This window comes from Salvelinus sp. IW2-2015, linkage group LG15, assembly GCF_002910315.2.
Source record: "Salvelinus sp. IW2-2015 linkage group LG15, ASM291031v2, whole genome shotgun sequence".
Classification (NCBI taxonomy): Eukaryota; Metazoa; Chordata; class Actinopteri; order Salmoniformes; family Salmonidae; genus Salvelinus; species Salvelinus sp. IW2-2015.
In genome coordinates, this window is record NC_036855.1 from 47,539,515 (window position 1) to 47,560,261 (window position 20,747).

The following is a 20,747-nucleotide window of genomic DNA, read 5'->3' on the forward strand; positions in this document are numbered from 1 at the left end:
AAACCTCCAATCCTATTGTAACTGGTTGTACCACAGTGGTATGTTAAATCAACATATTCATTTGTTTTTAGTGTGAGTGCATCTGGTGGGGATAGACAACTTCAATATGCATGCGATGACGCTTGCGGACGCACGAGCACGGCCAGTGTAGCCAAGGTGTTGGTCTCTGACTGCTGAGCCCCTCAAGTGTTTTTGTCTGAATTATAGAGTTGGGCCATAACGGTTTAAGCTAAAACGCATAAATGGCATCACATTACTCCATAGCAGCCATGTTTGCACCTCTATAGCCAAGATTGGCCAATAACAGTTAACTGAATTGGCAAAATTGTATATCAAGATTGCTAACTGAACCACTACAATAATACATCATGGGCAAGTCCAGTACAGCTGGGCTCGGCTTGTCTTGTGAGAAATGGTTATTTGGGATATTAGCAACACACTGGAAGGCATCTCAGGAAGTATAATGAACTTTAGACATCACTAGACCAATCATCATGGAGTGTATTTCCGATTCGCTGTGGAAATAGAATAAATGTATAGGTGCAAAGGAAATTCATATTTTCACTTATGCCAAGTTTGCATATGTTATTTTCAGAGGACAATAAAAGACCAACTGCAAAGGTATATAATTATAAAATCCTCTTAATTTACGCTTGACCTTAAAATCGTATCTATATTAAATTTAACTTTGCTTTATTATCTTCTCTTTATGTTGTGTTCCCTCCTGAAAGAAACAGAGGTAGATTTGTACCACTGCAGATGCGTAGTGAATTTGGGCCTTCATTTTGTCTCACTAATTGTTTTAATGGCCTTAGATGAGCAATCATTATCTGCAAACATAGAATCTCACGGATGTAGAATGAATAAATGCCTTTGACATCGGCATTTTCATTCCTAATTAAGTTATACGTGTTTTTCATCAAATGAATGCATGAACTATTATGATTGAATCCGAATTTGATTAGATATGAAGTGGCAATTAATGTCTTTGAATACCGTTTTCCCACGACGCAATCAAATCATATTCACAGAAAAGTAATTATATTATATACAGAATGAGACTTTGTTTTTCTCGTCTCGTCTGAACCATGTATAAAATCACACTTTTYCATCATTCAAACACTGTTTGCATCCCAAATGGCGCTTTATTTGCGTTAAAGTCTCGGTCAAAAGAAATGCACTATATAGGGAATAGGTTGCCATTTGGGACGAAGACACAATCTGGCTCTCTGGAATCTATTAGATACTATTCACATACTTTTCAAAAGGTATGCTTTAAAAGGTACACTTTTGTACCTGTGGACTATGTGATACACTATTGGCTATTTTACGGTACCAACTGCAAGAGTACAACTCTGTATCTCAAATCAAATCAAATTTTATTTGTCACATACACATGGTTAGCAGATGTTAATGCGAGTGTAGCGAAATGCTTGTGCTTCTAGTTCTGACAATGCAGTAATAACCAAGGAGTAATCTAACCTAACAATTCCACAACTACTACCTTATACACACAAGTGTAAAGGGATAAAGAATATGTACATAAAGATATATGAATAAGTGATGGTACAGAACGGCATAGGCAAGATGCAGTAGATGATATAGAGTACAGTATATACATATGAGATGAGTAATGTAGGGTATGTAACCATTATATTAAGTGGCATTGTTTAAAGTGGCTAGTGATACATTTTTGATCAATTCCCATCAATTTCCATTATTAAAGTGAGCTGGAGTTGAGTCAGTATGTTGGCAGCAGCCACTCAATGTTAGTGGTGTAGAACACCTTGAGATAGAAACTGTTTTTTCAGTCTCTCGGTCCCTGCTTTGATGCACCTGTACTGACCTCGCCTTCTGGGTGATAGCGGGGTGAACAGGCAGTGGCTTGGGTGGTTGTTGTCCTTGATGATCTTTATGGCCTTCTGTTTCCTGAAGTCCACAATCATCTCCTTTGTTTTGTTGACGTTGAGTGTGAGGTTATTTTCCTGACACCACACTCCGAGGGCCCTCACTCCTCTCCTGTAGGCGTCTCGTCGTTGTTGGTAATCAAGCCTACCACTGTAGTGTTGTCCGCAAACTTGATGTTGAGTACCATGGACAGAAGAGGTAACTCTGGGTCTTCCTTTCCTGTGGCAGCCCTCATGAGCTCCAGTTTCATCATCGTGCTTAATGGTTTTTGCGACTGCACTTGAAGAAACTTTCAAAGTTCTTGAAATTTTGTGGATTGACTAACCTTCATGCCTTAAAGTAATGATGGACTGTCATTTCTCTTGGACTTGGTCTTTTACCAAATAAGGCTATCTTCTGTGTATCACCCCTACCCCTAGGAACAATGGGAATGTAATTCTGCTTTGAAGGTTGATAGACTTGTAACCTCACTTTTGAGAAAATTGCCATTGAATTTGTTAGTAAACCTACTCGAGAGTTGTTCCTTGTCTACATGCATTCAGCATCGTTCACACCCTCTTAAGCCTTAGCCCCAGCCATCTCTTTCAGGATTCACATGTGAGGCCATGTAATTAACAATGAAAAATTCAAGACTAAAGGCTGGTTTATCTTCTTGTGGATTATCGACTTGACAACAGCCAGTGAAGTGCAGGACACCAAATTCAGACAACAGAAATCTCATAATTAAAATTCCTCAAACATACAAGTATTTTACACCATTTTAAGATAAACTTGTTGTTAATCCACCACAGTGTCCAATTTCAAAAAAGGCTTTATGACGAAAGCACACCAAACGATTATGTTAGGTCAGTACCTAGTCACAGAAAAACACAGCCATTTTTCCAGCCAAAGAGAGGAGTCACAAAAGCAGAAATAGAGATAAATGAATCACTAACCTTTGATATTCTTCATCAGATGACCCTCAATAGGACTTCATGTTACACAATACATGTATGTTTTGTCTGATAAAGTTCATATTTATATCCAAAAATCTTAGTTTACATTGGCGCGTTATGTTCAGTAATGTTTTGCCTCCAAAACATCTGGTGATTTTGCAGAGAGCCACATCAATTTACAGAAATACTTATAATAAACATTGATAAAAGATACAAGTATTATACATGGAACTTTAGATAAACTTCTCCTTAATGCAACCGCTGTGTCAGATTTAAAAAAAACTTTACCGAAAAAGCACACCATGCTATAATCTGAGTACAGCGCTCAGAGCCCAAACAAGCCATACAGATATCCGCCATGTTGTGGAGTCAACAGAAGTCAGAAATAGTATTATAAATATTAACTTACCTTTGATMACCTTCATCAGAATGCACTCCCAGGAATCCCAGTTCCACAAAAAAAAATMGTTTTGTTCGATAATGTCCATAATTTATGTCCAAACACCTCCTTTTTGTTTGCACGTTTAGTTCCAAAATCCAAATTGATGTCACGCAGGTCCGACGAAAAGTCAAAAAATTCCAATACAGTTGGAACATGTCAAACGATGTATAGAATCAATCTTTAGGATGTTTTTAACATAAATCTTCAATAATGTTTCAACCGGAGAATTCCTTTGTCTTCAGAAATGCGATGGAACGCAGGTCGCTCTCACGGGAGCGCGCGTGGTCAGCTCATGCCAGACACCTGACTCAAAGAGCTCTCCTTCCCTCATTCTTCACAGTAGAAGCATCAAACAAGGTTCTAAAGACTGTTGACATCTAGTGGAAGCCATAGGAAGTGCAATATGACCCCAAAGACACTGTATATTGGATAGGCAACCCTATAAACCTCAGATTTCCCACTTCCTGGTTGGATTTTTTCTCAGGTTTTTGCCTGACATATGAGTTCTATTATATTCACAGACATCATTCAAACAGTTTTAGACACTTCAGAGTGTTTTCTATCCAAATCTACTAATAATATGCATATCTTAGCTTCTGGGACTGAGTAGCAGGCAGTTTACTCTGGGCACCTTATTCATCCAAGCTACTCAATACTGCCCCCAGACATAAGAAGTTAACGGTTTGGCCTATTATGGCCCCTCAATGGAAAGATTACACTCTCACGAAAACATACATGTCAGTTGTTTTTTGCTCTAAGACGCCCACAGGCCTCACAAGACTAATTTGAAGCTCCCCCGGTTAAAAAAATGAATAAAAAGGGTTAATTACATCAATGTTTCAGGTGTATACCTTACCGTGAAATTCTTACTTACAAGCCCTTAACCAARAATGCAGTTCAAGACATAGAATTAAGAATATATTTACTAAATAAACTAAAGTGGAAAATAATATAAAAAGTAACACAAAATAACAATAACGACAATGAGGCTATATACAGGGGGTACCGGTACCGAGTCAATGTGCGGAGGTACAGGTTAATCGAGGTAATTTGTAGGTAGGGGTAAAGTGACTATGCATAGATAATAAACAGCGAGTAACAGCAGCGTAAAAACAAAGGGGGGGTCAATGTAAATACTCCGGTTGGCCATTTAGTTAATTGTTCAGCATTCTTATGGCTTGGGGCTAGAAGATGTTAAGGAGCCTTTTGGTTCTAGACTTGGTGCTCCGGTTCCACTTGCCTTGCGGTAGCAGAGAGAATAGTCTATGACTTGAGTGACTGGAGTCTTTGACAATTTTTTCGGGCTTCTTCTGCCTAGTATATTGGTTCTGGATGGCAGGAAGCTTGGCCCCAGTGATATACTGGGCCGTAAGCATGATGCCGAGCAGCTGCCATACCAGGCGATGATGCAACCAGTTAGGATACTCTCGATGGTGTAGCTGTAGAACTTTTTGAGGACCTCGGGACCCATGACAAATCTTTTCAGTCTCCTGAGGGGGAAAGGTGTAGTCGTGCCCTCTTCGCAAGTGTCTTGGTGTGTTTGGACCATGATCGTTCGTTGGTGATGTGGACACCAAGGATCTTGAAACTATCGACCCCCTCCACTAAAGCCCCATCAATATTAATGGGGGCCTGTTCGTTCCTACTTTTCCTGTAGTCCACGATCAGCTCCTTTGTCTTGCTCACATTGAGGGAAAGGTTGTTGTCCTGGCACCACACTGCCAGGTCTCTGGCCTCCTCCCTATAGGCTGTCTCATTGTTGTCAGGCCTACCACTTTTGTGTCATCTCTCTCTATACCTCTCAGATACTGTATAAGACAATTCAGAACAAACATTGTTGCACYGGGGCATTGTCATGCTGAAAAAGGAAAGGGCCTTCCCCAAACTGTTGACACAAAGTTTGAAGCACAGAATTGTCTAGAATGTCATWATGCTTCACTGGAACTTAGTACCTTTAAGGTTGCAGTGACACATCCATAACCTGAGCAGAAACCAGATTGCATACCAAAGAGACTTCAAGAAAGTCAGTCAGTTGATTGACAAGTTTTTACAACACTTTTGAGAAACAGGGCAAGATAGAAATTGGCCTATAACCACAAGGATATTGGCCTATAACCACAAGGATCAGATTGATCTCCCCGTTTTAAATAAACAATGCACTGTGGCTGCCTTCCAAGCACTGGGGAGTTTTTGTTGTTCTGGGCGGCAGGTAGCCTAGCGGTTAAGAGCGTTGGGTTGCTGGTTTGAAAGGTTGCTGGTTTTAATCCCCGAGCCGACTAGGTGAAAAAGCTGTCAATGTGCCACTTAACCCTAATTACTCCTGTAATTCGCACTGGATAAGAGCGTCTGGCAAATTACAAAAATGTAAATGTAAAATGTTCTATAATGTTTCTTTCACTTTGAACATGTGGAGTAGGTTTTCCCTTTTTAGATAATATTTTAAGGCAGAAAAATGGGGAAACTGTGCAAGGGATGTATAGACTTTCACTCGGCACTGACRGTATGAAGCAACTGATAGAACCCCTTTTGGTAATACAGTGCACCACCAGGCTGTGTTAGTGCAATTTGACCAAGAAGGAGAGTGATGGAGTGCTGTATCAGATGACCTGGCCTCCACAATCACACGACCTCAACCCAATTGAGATGGTTTGGGATGAGTTGGACCGCAGAGTGAAGGAAAAGCAGCCAACAAGTGCTCAGCYTATGTGGGAACTCCTACAAGACTGTTGGAAAAGCATTCCAGGTGAAGCTGTTTGAGAGAATGCCAAGGCATCAAGGCAAAGGCTGGCTATTTGAAGAATCTCAAATATAAAATATATTGTTTAACACTTTTTTGTTACTACATGATTCCATATGTGTTATTTCATAGTGTTGATGTCTTCACTATTATTKTACAATGTAGAAAATAGTAAAWTAAAMAAAAACCCTTGAATGAGTAGGTGTGTCCAAACTTTTGACTGGTGCTGTAGGTATTCAGACCCTTTGCAGAATTTGTTAGTGGAGTGTCTCCTCCTGCCACCGCCACTACTGAGGTGTCAACCACCACAGCATGTAGGCTAAGAGTAAAGAGAACTTACCGTCCATTATCTAAATCAGTGGTGGAAAAAGTACCCAATTTTCATACTTGAGTAAAAGTATAGATACCTTTTTAATAGAAAGTTACTCAAGTAAAAGTGAAAGTCACCCAATAGAATACTACTTGGGTAAAATTATTTGGTTTTACATATACTTAAGTATCAAATGTAATTGCTAAAATATACTTAAGTATCAAATGTAGAATTAAAATGACCAATTATTTAAAAGCAAACGGCACAATTTATTTTTATTTTTATGGATAGCCAGGAGCACACTCCAACACCAAGACATTATTTACAAAAGATGCATTTGTTTTTAGTGAGTCCGTCAGATCATAGGCAGTAGGGATGACCATGTGTTCTCTTGATAAGTGTGTGAATTTCACAATTTTCTGGTCCTGCTAAGCATCGAAAATGTAACAATTACTTTTGGTTGTCAGGGAAAATGTATGGAGTACAATATTTTCTATAGGAATGTAGTGAAGTAAAAGTTGTCAAAAATATAAATAGTAAAGTACAGATACCCCAAAAAACGAGTTAAGTAGTATTTTTACTTAAGTACTTTATACCACTGATGTAAATGACTGCTGACGCGCCTCCATTACTACTGATGAATGTATTTAGGATAATGTATCCAGGACCACTCTATAAAATGTGACCGTGCTCTCCCTGCTCTCCTCCGACATTCATTTGTGTTTGAACAGAGCGAGTCGGTCGGGCTTGACTATCCTCTCTCCGTCTGTCCCCCTAATTTATGCTTCCAATTAGAGATAAGGATCATAAGGAAGAGGGCTGACAATCTCTTAATACAGTACATTAAAGGGATGTGCAACAGTCATCCCAGCACTAATTAAGTCAATTCCATTTCCTAGGGTGGAATCGTAATGCTGTTATTTGTTTGGTGGATTTGGAAGAACTCGGAATTACAGGAATTTCCATTGGTCGCTCAACAAGCATGAACGGGCCAGTTATCAAGGAGCCGTGATGATCCAGTCGGTTCCTACACCACCCGGTGCTGGAAAGCAATCTAGGACTCTAATCGAAAGTCAAATAGCAAAGCTGTTTATATAAGCGTGTCTCCAAAAGTAGTGAATCAGCAACAGTCTCAGGTAGGCAGTGGGGGGGGGTTGAGCTGGAGGTCACTGGAGCTGCTGTGGTGGAGGGAATCTCTCCCTTACACCCCCTTTATGCTGATTGCAGTAAAATGATAATTAGACAAGTAGATACACTGAGTCAATGTAAGTGTAATTCATTCTTAAGTGCGAGGTGTATTAGTACAATCAGGCTCTTAATGAGGGGCCTGATATAACTTCTTTGTAAGGGGATCCAGTCAAATGAACAGCACTAATGGGTTTTGGCACAGTGCTGCATGGTTGTTTATTGCACTGATGTATCAGTTTGCATATTGAGAATGCTTTTATGCCGGAACCGGGGTGATCATTATGTGAGCAAATGGATGGTGAGGGGTGAGGGGGCCTGTGTGAGGGGGCCTGTCGTGTTTGTGTAGTGTGCAGTAAAATGTGTACACACACAACACTATGAAGAGGTTTTTTCCCATTTAGACTCATCTTTCAAATCCTGTCATTAATTACTTTCTGAAAGAAATTGAGACCTGCACACTGTCAAACTTTTCTCCACTAACCTTTTGGGCACAATGGTGTCACTAAGTGCTTACAGAACCCAGCCTTCCCTTCCTCTACCATGCCCTTTTTCTATCTATGTCACGGAGTTCTAGGAGTGGTGGGTGTAGAGTCAGGCGCAGAGAGCAATACTTCCAATGGATGCGTTTATTTCGCTTGGTCTAGCCAACAATCAGGCAACGACCATAAATCAGGTATGTCTCCAAAAACCACGAAATAACATACAACAAATTATGCAGGAGAAAAACAACTTCACCACTGACAATAGGAATAAGCCCGCACAAAAGCAGGCGGGCACTGGAAGTTTAAAGAGACCATTGATGAACCAAAATAAGCAACAGGTGAAAACAATCAAGACAAAACCAACAGAAAAGAAAAAAGGGATCGTGGCAGCTAGTAGACCGGTGACGACGACCGCCGAGCGCCGCTCGAACGGGGAGAGGAGCCACCTTCGGTGGAAGTCGTGACAATCTAGCTCTGATTGATTGGATGTTCTGGTCCTGAGGCTTCAGTGTGTTAGTAGAACAGGTTTGTGAACTCAGCCCCAGGACCAGCTGGATGAGGGGACTCTTTTCTTTGCTCAGCTCTTGGCATTGCAGGGCTTGGTAATGATATGAGAGGGGGTCACTGTATTTGAGGTGTCTCCAAAACTTAATTGCTCTTTATTGAGTTTTTATTATAAGTGGATATTGGCCTAATTCTGCCCTGCATGCATTGTTTGTAGGTCTCCTGTAGCATAATCTTATAGAATTCCGCATGCAGGGTTTCAATTGGGTGTTTGCCCCATTGTGTGACATCTTGTTTTGCAAGTGTACCCCACATCTCGCTACCATAAGTTGCAATTGGTTCAATGACATATTCAATTAGTTTTAGCCAAATTTGAATAGGTATTATCATTTCAATTCGTTTTTTAATGGCGTAGAATGCCCTACATGCTTTCTTTCTCAGTTCATTCACTGCCTCATTAAGGTGTCCAGTTGAGCTTATTTTTAAACCTAAGTAATTGTAGTGTGTACAGTACTCTATGTATTTTGTAGCAATTGAGAACTTTGGTCTGGACCTTCTCTGGAAAATCATTATTTTTGTCTTTTGGGGATTTACTGCCAGTACCCAGGTCTGGCAGTACTGCTCTACCAGGTCCAGGAACTGCTGTAGGCCATGTGCTGTGGGTGACAGCAGGCACAGGTCATCTGCGAAGAACAGGCATTTAACCACTGAATTGTGGAGACTAACACCAGGGGCTGAGGATTTTTCTAGAAAAGTGGCCAATTCATTGATGTAAATATTGAAGAGTACATTGATTTAATTGTCATATGTTTTACCACCTACACCACTTTCAATAACTTTGTAGAACAGTCCTGTATGCCAAATAGAATCAAATGGTTTTTGGAAGTCGATAAAGTAAGCGTACATTTTGGTGGATTTGTTTATCTATCAGGGTGTGTAGGGTGTAAATATAATCAGTCGTGGGATGTTTTGGTATAAATCCAATTTGGTTTTTACCCAAGATTAAGGACGTTTAGAACTCTTACATTTATAATACTACAGAAAACCTTTCCCAGGTTACTGTTCACACAAATGCCTCTGTAATTGTTAGAGTAAAATTTGTCTCTGTTCTTAAAGTTTGGGGTTATGAGTACTTGATTACAGATATCAGGGAAATAACCTACACTCAGGATCAAATTAAACCGTTTTAATATAGCCAATTGAAATTTTGCACTAATGAATTTGAGCATCTCATTTAGGATGCCATCAGGTCCGTAATTGGGGAGTCCAATGGATTTTGATTGTCCTTTATAGCTTTTTGTAAACCATTCAACCTCTCATGAATTTGGCATTGTTCTGCGTTTGCATCAGTTTGAACGGTGTTGTAGAGTGTTTTAATGTGGGCTGTTCATATGTCACCATTTTGTATCGCTAATTCCTCTAGTTTCGATTATTTAATTATTTTTCAAATTTGACCAGAAGTTGTTTGTGTTTATGGTCTTCTCAATTAGTGTCAGCTGCTTGCTGTTGTACTGTGCTTTTTTGTTTCTGACTGTACGTTTATAGAGTTAAAGCTTAACAGTAATTAAGGCGTAATTCACCATTATTTGGGTCTCTGTGCTTTTGGTTTGATAGTGTTCTAAGTTTTTTCCTCATAATTTTACAATCTGCATCAAACCAGTTGTCATCTGTGGTCTTTAAAAAAAATAGTTTTATCAATTGCAGTTGTGCTTCTTTTGCCGTTAGCCTGAATGTATTGTTCTTTTTTACTGCTTCGACAGAGCTGCAACAGATCCCTTCCGTTTTTGTTGATGGTGCTTTCACTGTTGTTTCTATGGGGAAGATTAAGACAGTTAGAAACAGTATGGCCTGTAATAAAGCTGTTCCCTCGTGTGGTCGTTAGGACAGATAGTGTTCCTGTGCGCGCATTTGTGTCATGACAGATGAGCATATTTCCCTGGGCCTGGAAATGGCATGTCTCTTCCACAAGGGTGGGGAATATCTCCTCTGAGTAATATGGGGATTCTGTGGGGGGATATATATTGCGCAATGGAACACATATTACAATTACAAGTTCATTTCTAAGTTTTAACCAAATGTGATATTTACCAATTTTGAGGGGATCAATTCGATTTTATAGCTCGGATTTGTACCAAATGATCAACACTCCAGAGTCTCTGCTTCTATTGACAGAGCTGTGTTTCTGTAACGGCACAATTACCTCTCTGTAGCCTGTGGAACAGTGAGTGACAATGTCTGCCTTACACCATGTCTCCTGCAGAATGATTAATTCAACATCGTTAAATTGTTTTTTAAACTCCAGTCCAAAGGTTGAGTTTATGCCTTGAATGTTCCACATGCTAACTGATAGTGATTTTCATGTTGCAAAAGAAGGAATAGCAGAAATACAGTAACTACTAACTACTAAGTTCTTAAGAGTGAGATAGAACAAATGTTTGCTGTTATCCATTGTTACCTCAGTGGGTTTTACCAGAGTAGTGGGTTTACGGTGTGGGGCTGGGGTACACAGGGCCTGTGTACAAGGAGGGGTGTGTCACGGGGGACTAGAGAGCTTCTCTCTGTAGTAAGTGTCCCCATGTGAGCCTCCTTGCTGACTGGGGGTGTGGGTAAAGGGCGGTCGGTATGGGGGGCGGTGAGGGGCTGCAGCTTCTCTCTAGGAGTCTCTATAGTCTGTTCTCTGTGCTGCAGCCCCCTCTTATTGACAGACAACTCCCTTGCCATCTCCTCCTTTACCTGRACTAGCTCTCTCCTCATGGTGGCTTTTACCTCCTCAAGCGCTGTGGTAAGGCTCTCTCTCAACTCCTGGACAGAGTTCTTCAGTTGGGTCCTGCACTGGTTGATCTGGTCCTGTAGAAGCTCTGTGTCTGGGATGCTGCTCCTTTAGCTCAGTAACTCATTCCTCTAACAGAGCCAGCCTGTCTTTCAGTAGCCTGATGCTGGTGCTTCTCTCTCTCTCTCCCTGCTTCTTTCTCTATCTCTCTCTCTCTACTTTCTCTCTCTCTCTTTCTCTCCAGCATTCTGTGAGGAGGGGTGTAGGAGCGGAGGTACCTGTGTGTCACCCAACACCTGCGTCTGCCCCTCAGGCTTTACGGGACTCCACTGTGAGACAGGTATGACTGTAGAAATATATATATATATATATGTTGATTGAACATACCAGCTGCAATAGGATTGTGAGTTTGCTCAACAAAATAGCATTGACTTTGATTCAACGTACAACTGTAAGTGTAAGGCAACCAGCTGCAATAGGTTTGTGAGTTTGCTCAACATGTGGCCATATAGCTGAACCTACATATATTCTCAAGTTGAATTGTATGTTCACTCAACTTTAGAATTTTAGGTTGAGTGAACATGGAATTCAACTTAAGAATTGGGTCGACCTTATTTGCATATTTCCCAGAGTGACTAGCATTTATAGTGAATTGTAGTTACCATTTGTTAGCAACAGACACATAGTTTTTGTATGGTTTCAAAGTGATTGTTATCTTTAAACTCTATATGACAATACATTACATACACAGTGTACAAAACATTAGGAACACCTTCCTAATATTGAGTTGCACCCCCTTTTGCCATCAGAACAGCCTCAATTTGTTGGGACATGGACTCTACAAGGTGTCAAGCATTCCTCAGGGATGCTGGCTCATGTTGACTCCATTGCTTCCCGAGTGGCACAGCGGTCTAAGGCACTGCATCTCAGTGCTAGTGGCGTCACTACAGACCCTGGTTTGTTCCCGGGCCGTATCACAACCGGCCGTGATCAGGAGTCCCATAGGGCGGTGCTGTTCTTGACATACCAAACTGTGCGCCTGGCACCTACTACCATACCCGTTTCAAAGGCACTTAAATCGTTTGTCTTGCCCATTCACCCTCTGAATGGCACACATACACAATCCATCTCAATTGTCTAAAGGCTTAAAAATCCTTCTTTAACCGGTCTCCTCTCCTTCATCTACACTGATTGGATTTAACAAATGACATCAATAAGGGATCATGGATTCACCTGGTCAGTATGTCATGGAAATGTGTTCCTAATGTTTTTTTACACTCAGTGTATAACAAAAGGCCTTTCTTTAAGGGCCTAGTTACACCCTAGCAAAGTGGTCTTGAACAAGCCACATCAAGCCTGCAAGTCACATTACGCTGGCTTGCAAAGTGATGTGTAATTCATGTTGGAGTGAGGATATCCAACAAATTGAACTTTTAATCACCTGCAACCTGCATTCAGTGCCGTCATTTTTGAACAACTCTTTTTACTGACTCAAGAGTCATGATTCATGATTCATTTTTCAGAGCGACTCGTTCACTTCATTCGTTCGTTTCACCTGCTGGCCGAAATAAATTCTACAGCAGGATTAATACGTGATCCTCCAGCTCAGTGGCTCTGGAGATGTGCTCCGACCAGCAACTGCGTATTATGTGCACAAGGGAACATAGTAGATCATGCTGCAGGCAGAATAGAGAAGAAAAATACATGTTTAGAACTGATAATTGATCGCATGGTGCAAGACTTAATGCAATTAATTGAATAGTGAATGTTATGATGGACACAGCTTTGTAGAACCCAAACATACCCAGCCTCTGCTCAACAAACGCAAACTTGAGAATGAATCGTTTGGGGGGCTGCAGTTCGATACTGTGCATATCACTCTCATGGCAGTCATGTAGTGGAAGAATGAGAGAAGGTGATACTCTTGACTGGCTGGTGTGGGAGCACAGCGTGATGACTCAATCATGATTTATGACATTGTTTGGATGACTGACCATTTGTGACCAACCGCCTTGATTCAGTCAAAATTTGAAATTGTGTTTTTTACATTGGATAAAATCAGAGACACAGAGCTACAACATGGTATTTCATACACTGCATTTGAGGAACAATGGGAAAGTAATTCTGCTATGAAAGTTGATAAACTTGTAACCCTACTTTTGAGAAAATGGCCCTTGAATGTTTTGGTACACCTACTGGAGAGCTTTTCTTTGTCTACACCCATTCAGCATTGTTCACACCCTCTTAAGCCAGCCCCAGCCATCTCTTTAAGGATTCACATGTGAGGTCATGTGCTAAACAGTGAGTAGTGTAGAAAAGATTAAGACTAAAAGTGGTAAAAGTAGTAGCCTACAATAAGGAACAATTCCAGGTGAACAGAAAGTGTCCAGATAAAAATATTAGATGCCGCTTACCCAGACACACGTATCTAAATTGATGGGTCATGTGAACGAAATGCTGTAAAACCCAGCCACATCTTGCTAAGTGGATGGGTCTCTAGAGAAGGTGTAAACGGTACAGCGAAATGGTTACTTGCATCGTAGCAATATCAAAAATAAATAGTGTCAATATAAAGAAAGAAAGAACAACGGTCAATGCCAGTAGAGAAAGAACAAAATAATATACAGTATGTACAAGAACAATTTCAATAACGATATCAGTGATACTGGTGATAGATGAGGTAGTTATATTCATACAATCAGAAGTAAAGTGGAGAGAGTCATGTGAATAGTGCCAATGCAGATGGTGCTGATGACTGGGAACTCGCCCCGAGCGACGAACTGGTTCGTCCGAACCATGCATGAACAAGATAGTCTATATTTGGAGAGCCTGTTAATGTCCTGCCCTTGACTTTGGTGCAGGAAATGTGATGTCCATAGCCTCTTTGTCGCAAAACTCCCTGATCTTCTCAAATAGATACGTTTGTCTAGCCGTGTCCAGTCCATGTGCTGCTTGTACAGCAGACCATATTTGGGAGGAAGGGTGTCAGCGTTGAGCAGCAGCTGAAACCTGGTCCTGACTGAGTCCGAAAGCTCCTTGGCGACATCAACACCAGGTTCAAGAGCATCGAAGCTGTAAAACAGGAAATAACAAAAGAAATGTAAGACCTTATAACCTTACACAACATCAATTCACCTCCTAACTTTAGATAAGAAGAATAACCTCATACAATGCAATGAAAATGATATTCTCCTGAAGTGCTGGTACTGCTTGATCTGTGGCAGAGGTCTGAAGTATGGAGGTGTTGTTGCCAGACATAGCTTTCCACCAGCACTGTACCATCCTCCAGTCCAGCCAGCTGTGGGATGTTGACCCCTGTCACAGTGCTGTCCTTCACAACACCAGCAATCTGGACAAAGTGTTCACTCTGGTCTTTTTGTAGCGCTGCTTGATGAGGCCGAAGCACCAGTCGGGGGCAAACTTGGTGTGGCCTCTGATCAGGACGTGAAGGTCCACACTGGGGTGGAGCTTGTGCATGGTCCGCCAGGCACAATACCAGAGCACAAACTTGTTCTTGTTTTGGCCACTGCAGTTATCACATTTCAGGACCACACGCGTTTCCTCAACTCCGTAGTTGGTGAAGAAATGGTGTATGTAGTTGATGACTYCGTTGCTGCCTTTGCTGGATGACATTCCTTCATCAATCAAGTAGTTCACTTGTTGTGGTATTCCTTCACAGCAGACACCAAACAAGCCACACATGCAAGGAGTTAAAAAGTAGATGGGACCTGGCTGCATAGGGTCAAAAGGATAGTGCACCTGCAAACAACAAAATAAGATAAATTAAAATGTGCTGTCTCACCCCTGTCAGTCTTTAAACAGCTCAGTGAAAGGCATTTGCCTGCCTCCCATATAAACTCAGCAAAAAAAGAAACACCTTATTTCAGGACCCAGGTCTTTCAAAGATAATTCGTAAAAAACTTCACAGATCTTTAATGTAAAGGGTTTAAACACTGTTTCCCATGCTTGTTCAATGAACTATAAATAATTAATGAACATGCATCTGTGGAACGGTCGTTAAGACACTAACAGCTTACAGACGGTAGGCAATTAAGGTCACAGTTATGAAAACTTAGGACACTAAAGAGGCCTTTCTACTGACTCTGAAAAACACCAAAAGAAAGATGCCCAGGGTCCCTGCTCGTCTGCGTGAACGTGCCTTAGGCATGCTCCAAGGATGCATGAGGACTGCAGATGTGGCCAGGGCAATAAATTGCAATGTCTGTACTGTGAGACGCCTAAGACAGCGCTACAGGTAGACAGGACGGACAGCTGATCGTCCTCGCAGTGGCAGACCATGTGTAACAACACCTGCACAGGTGAAAATAAGATTTGAAAATAAGAATTTGTTCTTAACTGACTTGCCTAGTTAAATAAAGGTAAAATAAAAAACAGGATCGGTACATCCGAACATTACACCTGCGGGACAGGTACAGGATGGCAACAACAACTGCACTAGTTACACCAGGAAAGCACAATCCCTCCATCACTGCTCAGACTGTCCACAATAGGCTGAGAGAGGCTGGCTGAGCGCTCGTAGGCCTGTTGTAAGGCAGGTCCTCACCAGACATCACCGGCAACAACGTTGCCTATGGGCACAAACCCACCATCGCTGGACCAGACAGGACTGGCAAAAAGTGCTCTTCACTGATGAGTCGCGGTTTGTCTCACCAGGAATGATAGTCAGATTTGCGTTAATTGTCGAAGGAATGAGTGTTACACCGAGGCCTGTACTCTGAAGCAGGATCGATTTGGCGGTGGAGGGTCCGTCATGGTCGGGGTGGTGTGTCACAGCATCATCAGACTGAGCTTGTTGTCATTGCAGGCAATCTCAACACTGTGCGTTACAGGGAAGACATCCTCCTCCCTCATGTGGTACCCTTCCTGCAGGCTCATCCTGACATGACCCTCCAGCATGACAATGCCACCAGCCATACTGCTCATTCTGTGCGTGATTTCCTGCAAGACAGGAAAGTCAGRGTTCTGCCATGGCCATCGAAGAGCCCGGATCTCAATCCCATTGAGCACGTCTGGGACCTGTTGGATCGGAGGGTGAGGGTTAGGGCCATTCCCCCCAGAAATGTTAAGGAACTTGCAGGTACCGTGGTGGAAGWGTGGGGTAACACCTCACAGCAAGATTTGGCAAATCTGGTGCAGTCCATGAGGAGGAGATGCACTGCAGTATTAAATGCAGCTGGTGGCCACACCAGAWACTGACTGTTACTTTTGATTTTGACWACCCCCCTTGTTCATGTACACATTATTCCATTTCTGTGGAACTTGTTCGGTTTATGTTGTTGTTCAGTTCATCACACAGCATATCTATCCAAGATGGCATAGCAGTCAGACGTCCTTTGTCCTCGTCTTGTCGTGTCCCGTGTATATATATATTTACATCTTCTCTTTGCATCTTTTTTTCAAAAAACTCAACTTCAAAACACACTCCTGCAACCCGCCTCACCAATTAAAAAAAAAATATATATATATATTTTTCACCTCAAATCTGAAATCCACAACAGAAGCTAGCCAGAAGTTAGCCAGTTCACTGGCTAATGTTAGTATTCAGCTAACCACGGTTGGCGGTCATCAGCTGTCCTTTAGCTCGAAAAGCTATCGGCAGTTTTGTACAACGCGACTCAGGCCAGAGCATACCGGACCTATTTTCTCTCCATATCCCCGGATTTCTACCGCAAGCTCTGGACATTTACACCTGGATCGTGCAGCTAGCTAGCTGCTACCCGAGTGACTATTGGCTAACGTCGGTCCCGGAGCAAACATAAATTATTCCGGAGCTAGCCAGCTGAAGAGTTCCATCAGCCACTCCTGGGCTACAATCACCTATCCAGACCCGTTTTGCTGACGATGCGGAGCCCCCCCGGGCCTTCACGACTGGACTACCGACGTCATCTGCCCGAGGGAGTTACCCAATTGGCCCCTCCGTCGCAACGTAACCTGAACGCCCATCTGCGGCCCGCTAATCGTTAGCTGTCTTATCGGCTGCTATCTGAATAGGTCTATCGGACAATTTTCTTGGGCCACTATAACTATAACTATTTTGCCAATTCGATTGGTCCCCTCTACCACACGGAACCCCACTAATCTACCGACGGAAACGCACGAGGTGGCTAAAAACAGACCTCCATCTTCTGCCAGCTTGCTACCCATGGCCCGGCTAGCTGTCTGAATCGCCGTGACCCCAACCAACCTCAGTACTCACTGGACCCTTATGATCCCTCGGCTAAGCATGCCTCTCCTTAATGTAAATATGCCTTGTCCATTGCTGTTCTGGTTAGTGTTTATTGGCTTATTTCACTGTAGAGCCTCTAGCCCTGCTCATTATACCTTATCCAACCTTTCAGTTCCACCACCCACACATGTGATGACATCACCTGGTTTCAATGATGTTTCTAGACAATATCTCTCTCATCACTCAATGCCTAGGTTTACCTCCACTGTATTCACATCCTACCATACCTTTGTCTGTACATTCTACCTTGAAGCTATTTTATCGCCCCCAGAAACCTGCTCCTTTTACTCTCTGTTCTGAACGTCCTAGTCGACCAATTCTCATAGCTTTTAGCCYTACCCTTATCCTACTCCTCCTCTGTTCCTCTGGTGATGTAGAGGTGAATCCAGGCCCTGCAGTGCCTAGCTCCACTCCTATTCCCCAGGCGCTCTCTTTTGATGACATCTGTAACCGTAATAGCCTTGGTTTCATGCATGTTAACATTAGAAGCCTCCTCCCTAAGTTCGTTTTATTCACTGCTTTAGCACACTCTGCCAACCCGGATGTCCTAGCCGTGTCTGAATCCTGGCATAGGAAGACCACCAAAAACTCTGAAATATCCACCCCTAACTACAACATTTTCATACAAGATAGAACGGCCAAAGGGGGCGGTGTTGCAATCTACTGCAGAGATAGCCTGCAGAGTTCTGTCCTACTATCCAGGTCTGTACCCAAACAATTTGAACTTCTACTTTTAAAAATCCACCTCTCTAAAAACAAGTCTCTCACCGTTGCCGCCTGCTATAGGCCACCCTCTGCCCCCAGCTGTGCTCTGGACACCATATGTGAACTGATTGCCCCCCATCTATCTTCAGAGCTCGTGCTGCTAGCTGACCTAAACTGGGACATGCTTAACACCCCAGCCATCCTACAATCTAAGCTTGATGCCCTCAATCTCACACAAATGATCAATGAACCTACCAGGTACCACCCCAAAGCCGTAAACACGGGCACCCTCATAGATATCATCCTAACCAACTTGCCCTCTAAATACACCTCTGCTGTTTTCAACCAAGATCTCAGCGATCACTGCCTCATTGCCTGCATCCGTAATGGGTCAGCATTCAAACGACCTCCACTCATCACTGTCAAACGCTCCCTGAAACACTTCAGCGAGCAGGCCTTTCTAATCGACCTGGCCCGGGTATCCTGGAAGGATATTGACCTCATCCCGTCAGAAGAGGATGCCTGGTTATTTTTTTTTAATACGCAAACGTCCCACCGGCCAATAGCCAGGGAAAATACAGCGAGCCATATTCAAATAACATGATATAAAAATCTAACTTTCATTAAATCACACATGTAAGATACCAAATTAAAGCTACACTCGTTGTGAATCCAGCCAACATGTCAGATTTCAAAAAAGCTTTTCGGCGAAAGCATAAGATGCTATTATCTGATGATAGCACAAAAGTAAACAAAGAGAGAAGCATATTTCATCACTGCAAGCACGACACAAAACGCAGAAATAAAATATAAATCATGCCTTACCTTTGACGAAATTCTTTTGTTGGCACTCCAATATGTCCCATAAACATCACAAATGGTCCTTTTGTTCGATTAATTCCGTCGANATTGAAAAGACAGTGACATAAAAAAAATACAAATTCTGAATGGTTTGTCCTCAGGGTTTTGCCTGCTACATAAATTCTGTTATTCACACAGACATGATTCAAACAGTTTTAGAAACTTCAGAGTGTTTTCTATCCAAATCTACTAATAATATGCATATCTTATATTCTGGAGATGAGTAGCAAGCAGTTGAKTTTTGGCATGATATTTTTCCCGACAGTGAAAATGCTGTCCCCTGCCCTCAAGAAGTTAACCAACACAAAAACATCCTGTGGTGTTCTGCATTAGCATCAAACAGCCCCCGTGATATGCAACTTTTCAGGGAAGTTAGAAACCAATATTCACAGGCAGTTAGAACAGCCAAGGCTAGCTTTTTCAAGCAGAAATTTGCTTCCTGCAACACAAACTCAAAAAAGTTCTGGGACACTGTAAAGTCCATGGAGAATAAGAGCACATCCTCCCAGCTGCCCACTGCACTGAGGATAGGAAACTCTGTCACCACCGATAAATCSACTATAATTGAGAATTTCAATAAGCATTTTTCTACGGCTGGCCATGCTTTCCACCTGGCTACCCCTACTCCGGTCAACAGCACTGCACCCCCCACAGCAACTCGCCCAAGCCTTCCCCATTTCTCCTTCTCCCAAATCCAGTCAGCTGATGTTCTGAAAGATCTGCAAAATCTGGACCCCTACAAATCATAAATGACTCTATTAGGACACTTGTCTAATTGTCCTAACACACACCAAGGGCAATGAAACCAAGGATCATGGTCGTGGACAAAATAATGTCAGGCATTGTCCACGAGCAGGTGACGGACCAGTATTTGCGCGCCGTTGTCAGCGGGGTTGATTACCAGGCTGTCATTAAGTTGACTAAGATCAATGACCATTGGTACCTCAAAGAATTTGGTCTTGAATGGTAGGTGCCAATTCAAGAGTGCATTTTGCAAAGGCATCAGGAATTTCTATCTCAGTGTCCAGTCTGTCCCAGGGCAGGTGGTACAGAGCTAGATCATCTATGTGGACAATAGCTAAGTGGACMGCCTGGTTTGGAATGGCAATTTGGGTGATTAAGTTATGACGGTCCTAGGTCATGGTAATGAACATCTTTGGTTCGGGTGCACATCAACAAATTAGGAGTGAGATAAAAATCAGAACTTTCCTCCTGGTAGGCTACAACCAGGGGTGTGTTGATTTTCACATAGGTGTTATCTTGCCAGAACTCTGTGTTAAGTACAGTTTTCAACCTGTAGATATTCTCCACATCAATGACGGGGAGTGTGAGCAAGAATCCCACCTCGATGTTCTGAGTGTCTACATGGATGGGAATCCCACTTCCTAGGTTGTAGGCTAAGGGTACCTGTAGTAGTTTGGCGGTAGGTGTTGTAACTGAACTATCAATATATCATGCACCATTGTAATAGGCACTAGGTAAGAGGGAAAACTGTTCATGGCTACGTTATCAATGGATGAGCTGACCTCACGAAGGATGTCCCCTATCACCATTCTTACCTGCACATGAGCTTAATCATGATTCCTACTGAATGGAGGGTTCTGTTCACACCAGAACCACCTGGCCTTTCAGCATAAAGTACCCACTAGGGACTGTTG

General features: G+C 42.3%; 1 protein-coding gene across 1 annotated transcript in view; it reads left to right on the forward strand.

The window, feature by feature from the left end:
• LOC111974393 (protein kinase C-binding protein NELL1) overlaps positions 1-20,747 on the forward strand; it is a 372,315-nt gene that overhangs the window by 290,905 nt on the left and 60,663 nt on the right. Inside the window, exon 12 of the mRNA XM_070447366.1 lies at positions 11,521-11,616. Coding sequence (XP_070303467.1) covers positions 11,521-11,616 — 96 coding nt within the window. The remainder of the gene's footprint in view (positions 1-11,520; positions 11,617-20,747) is intronic.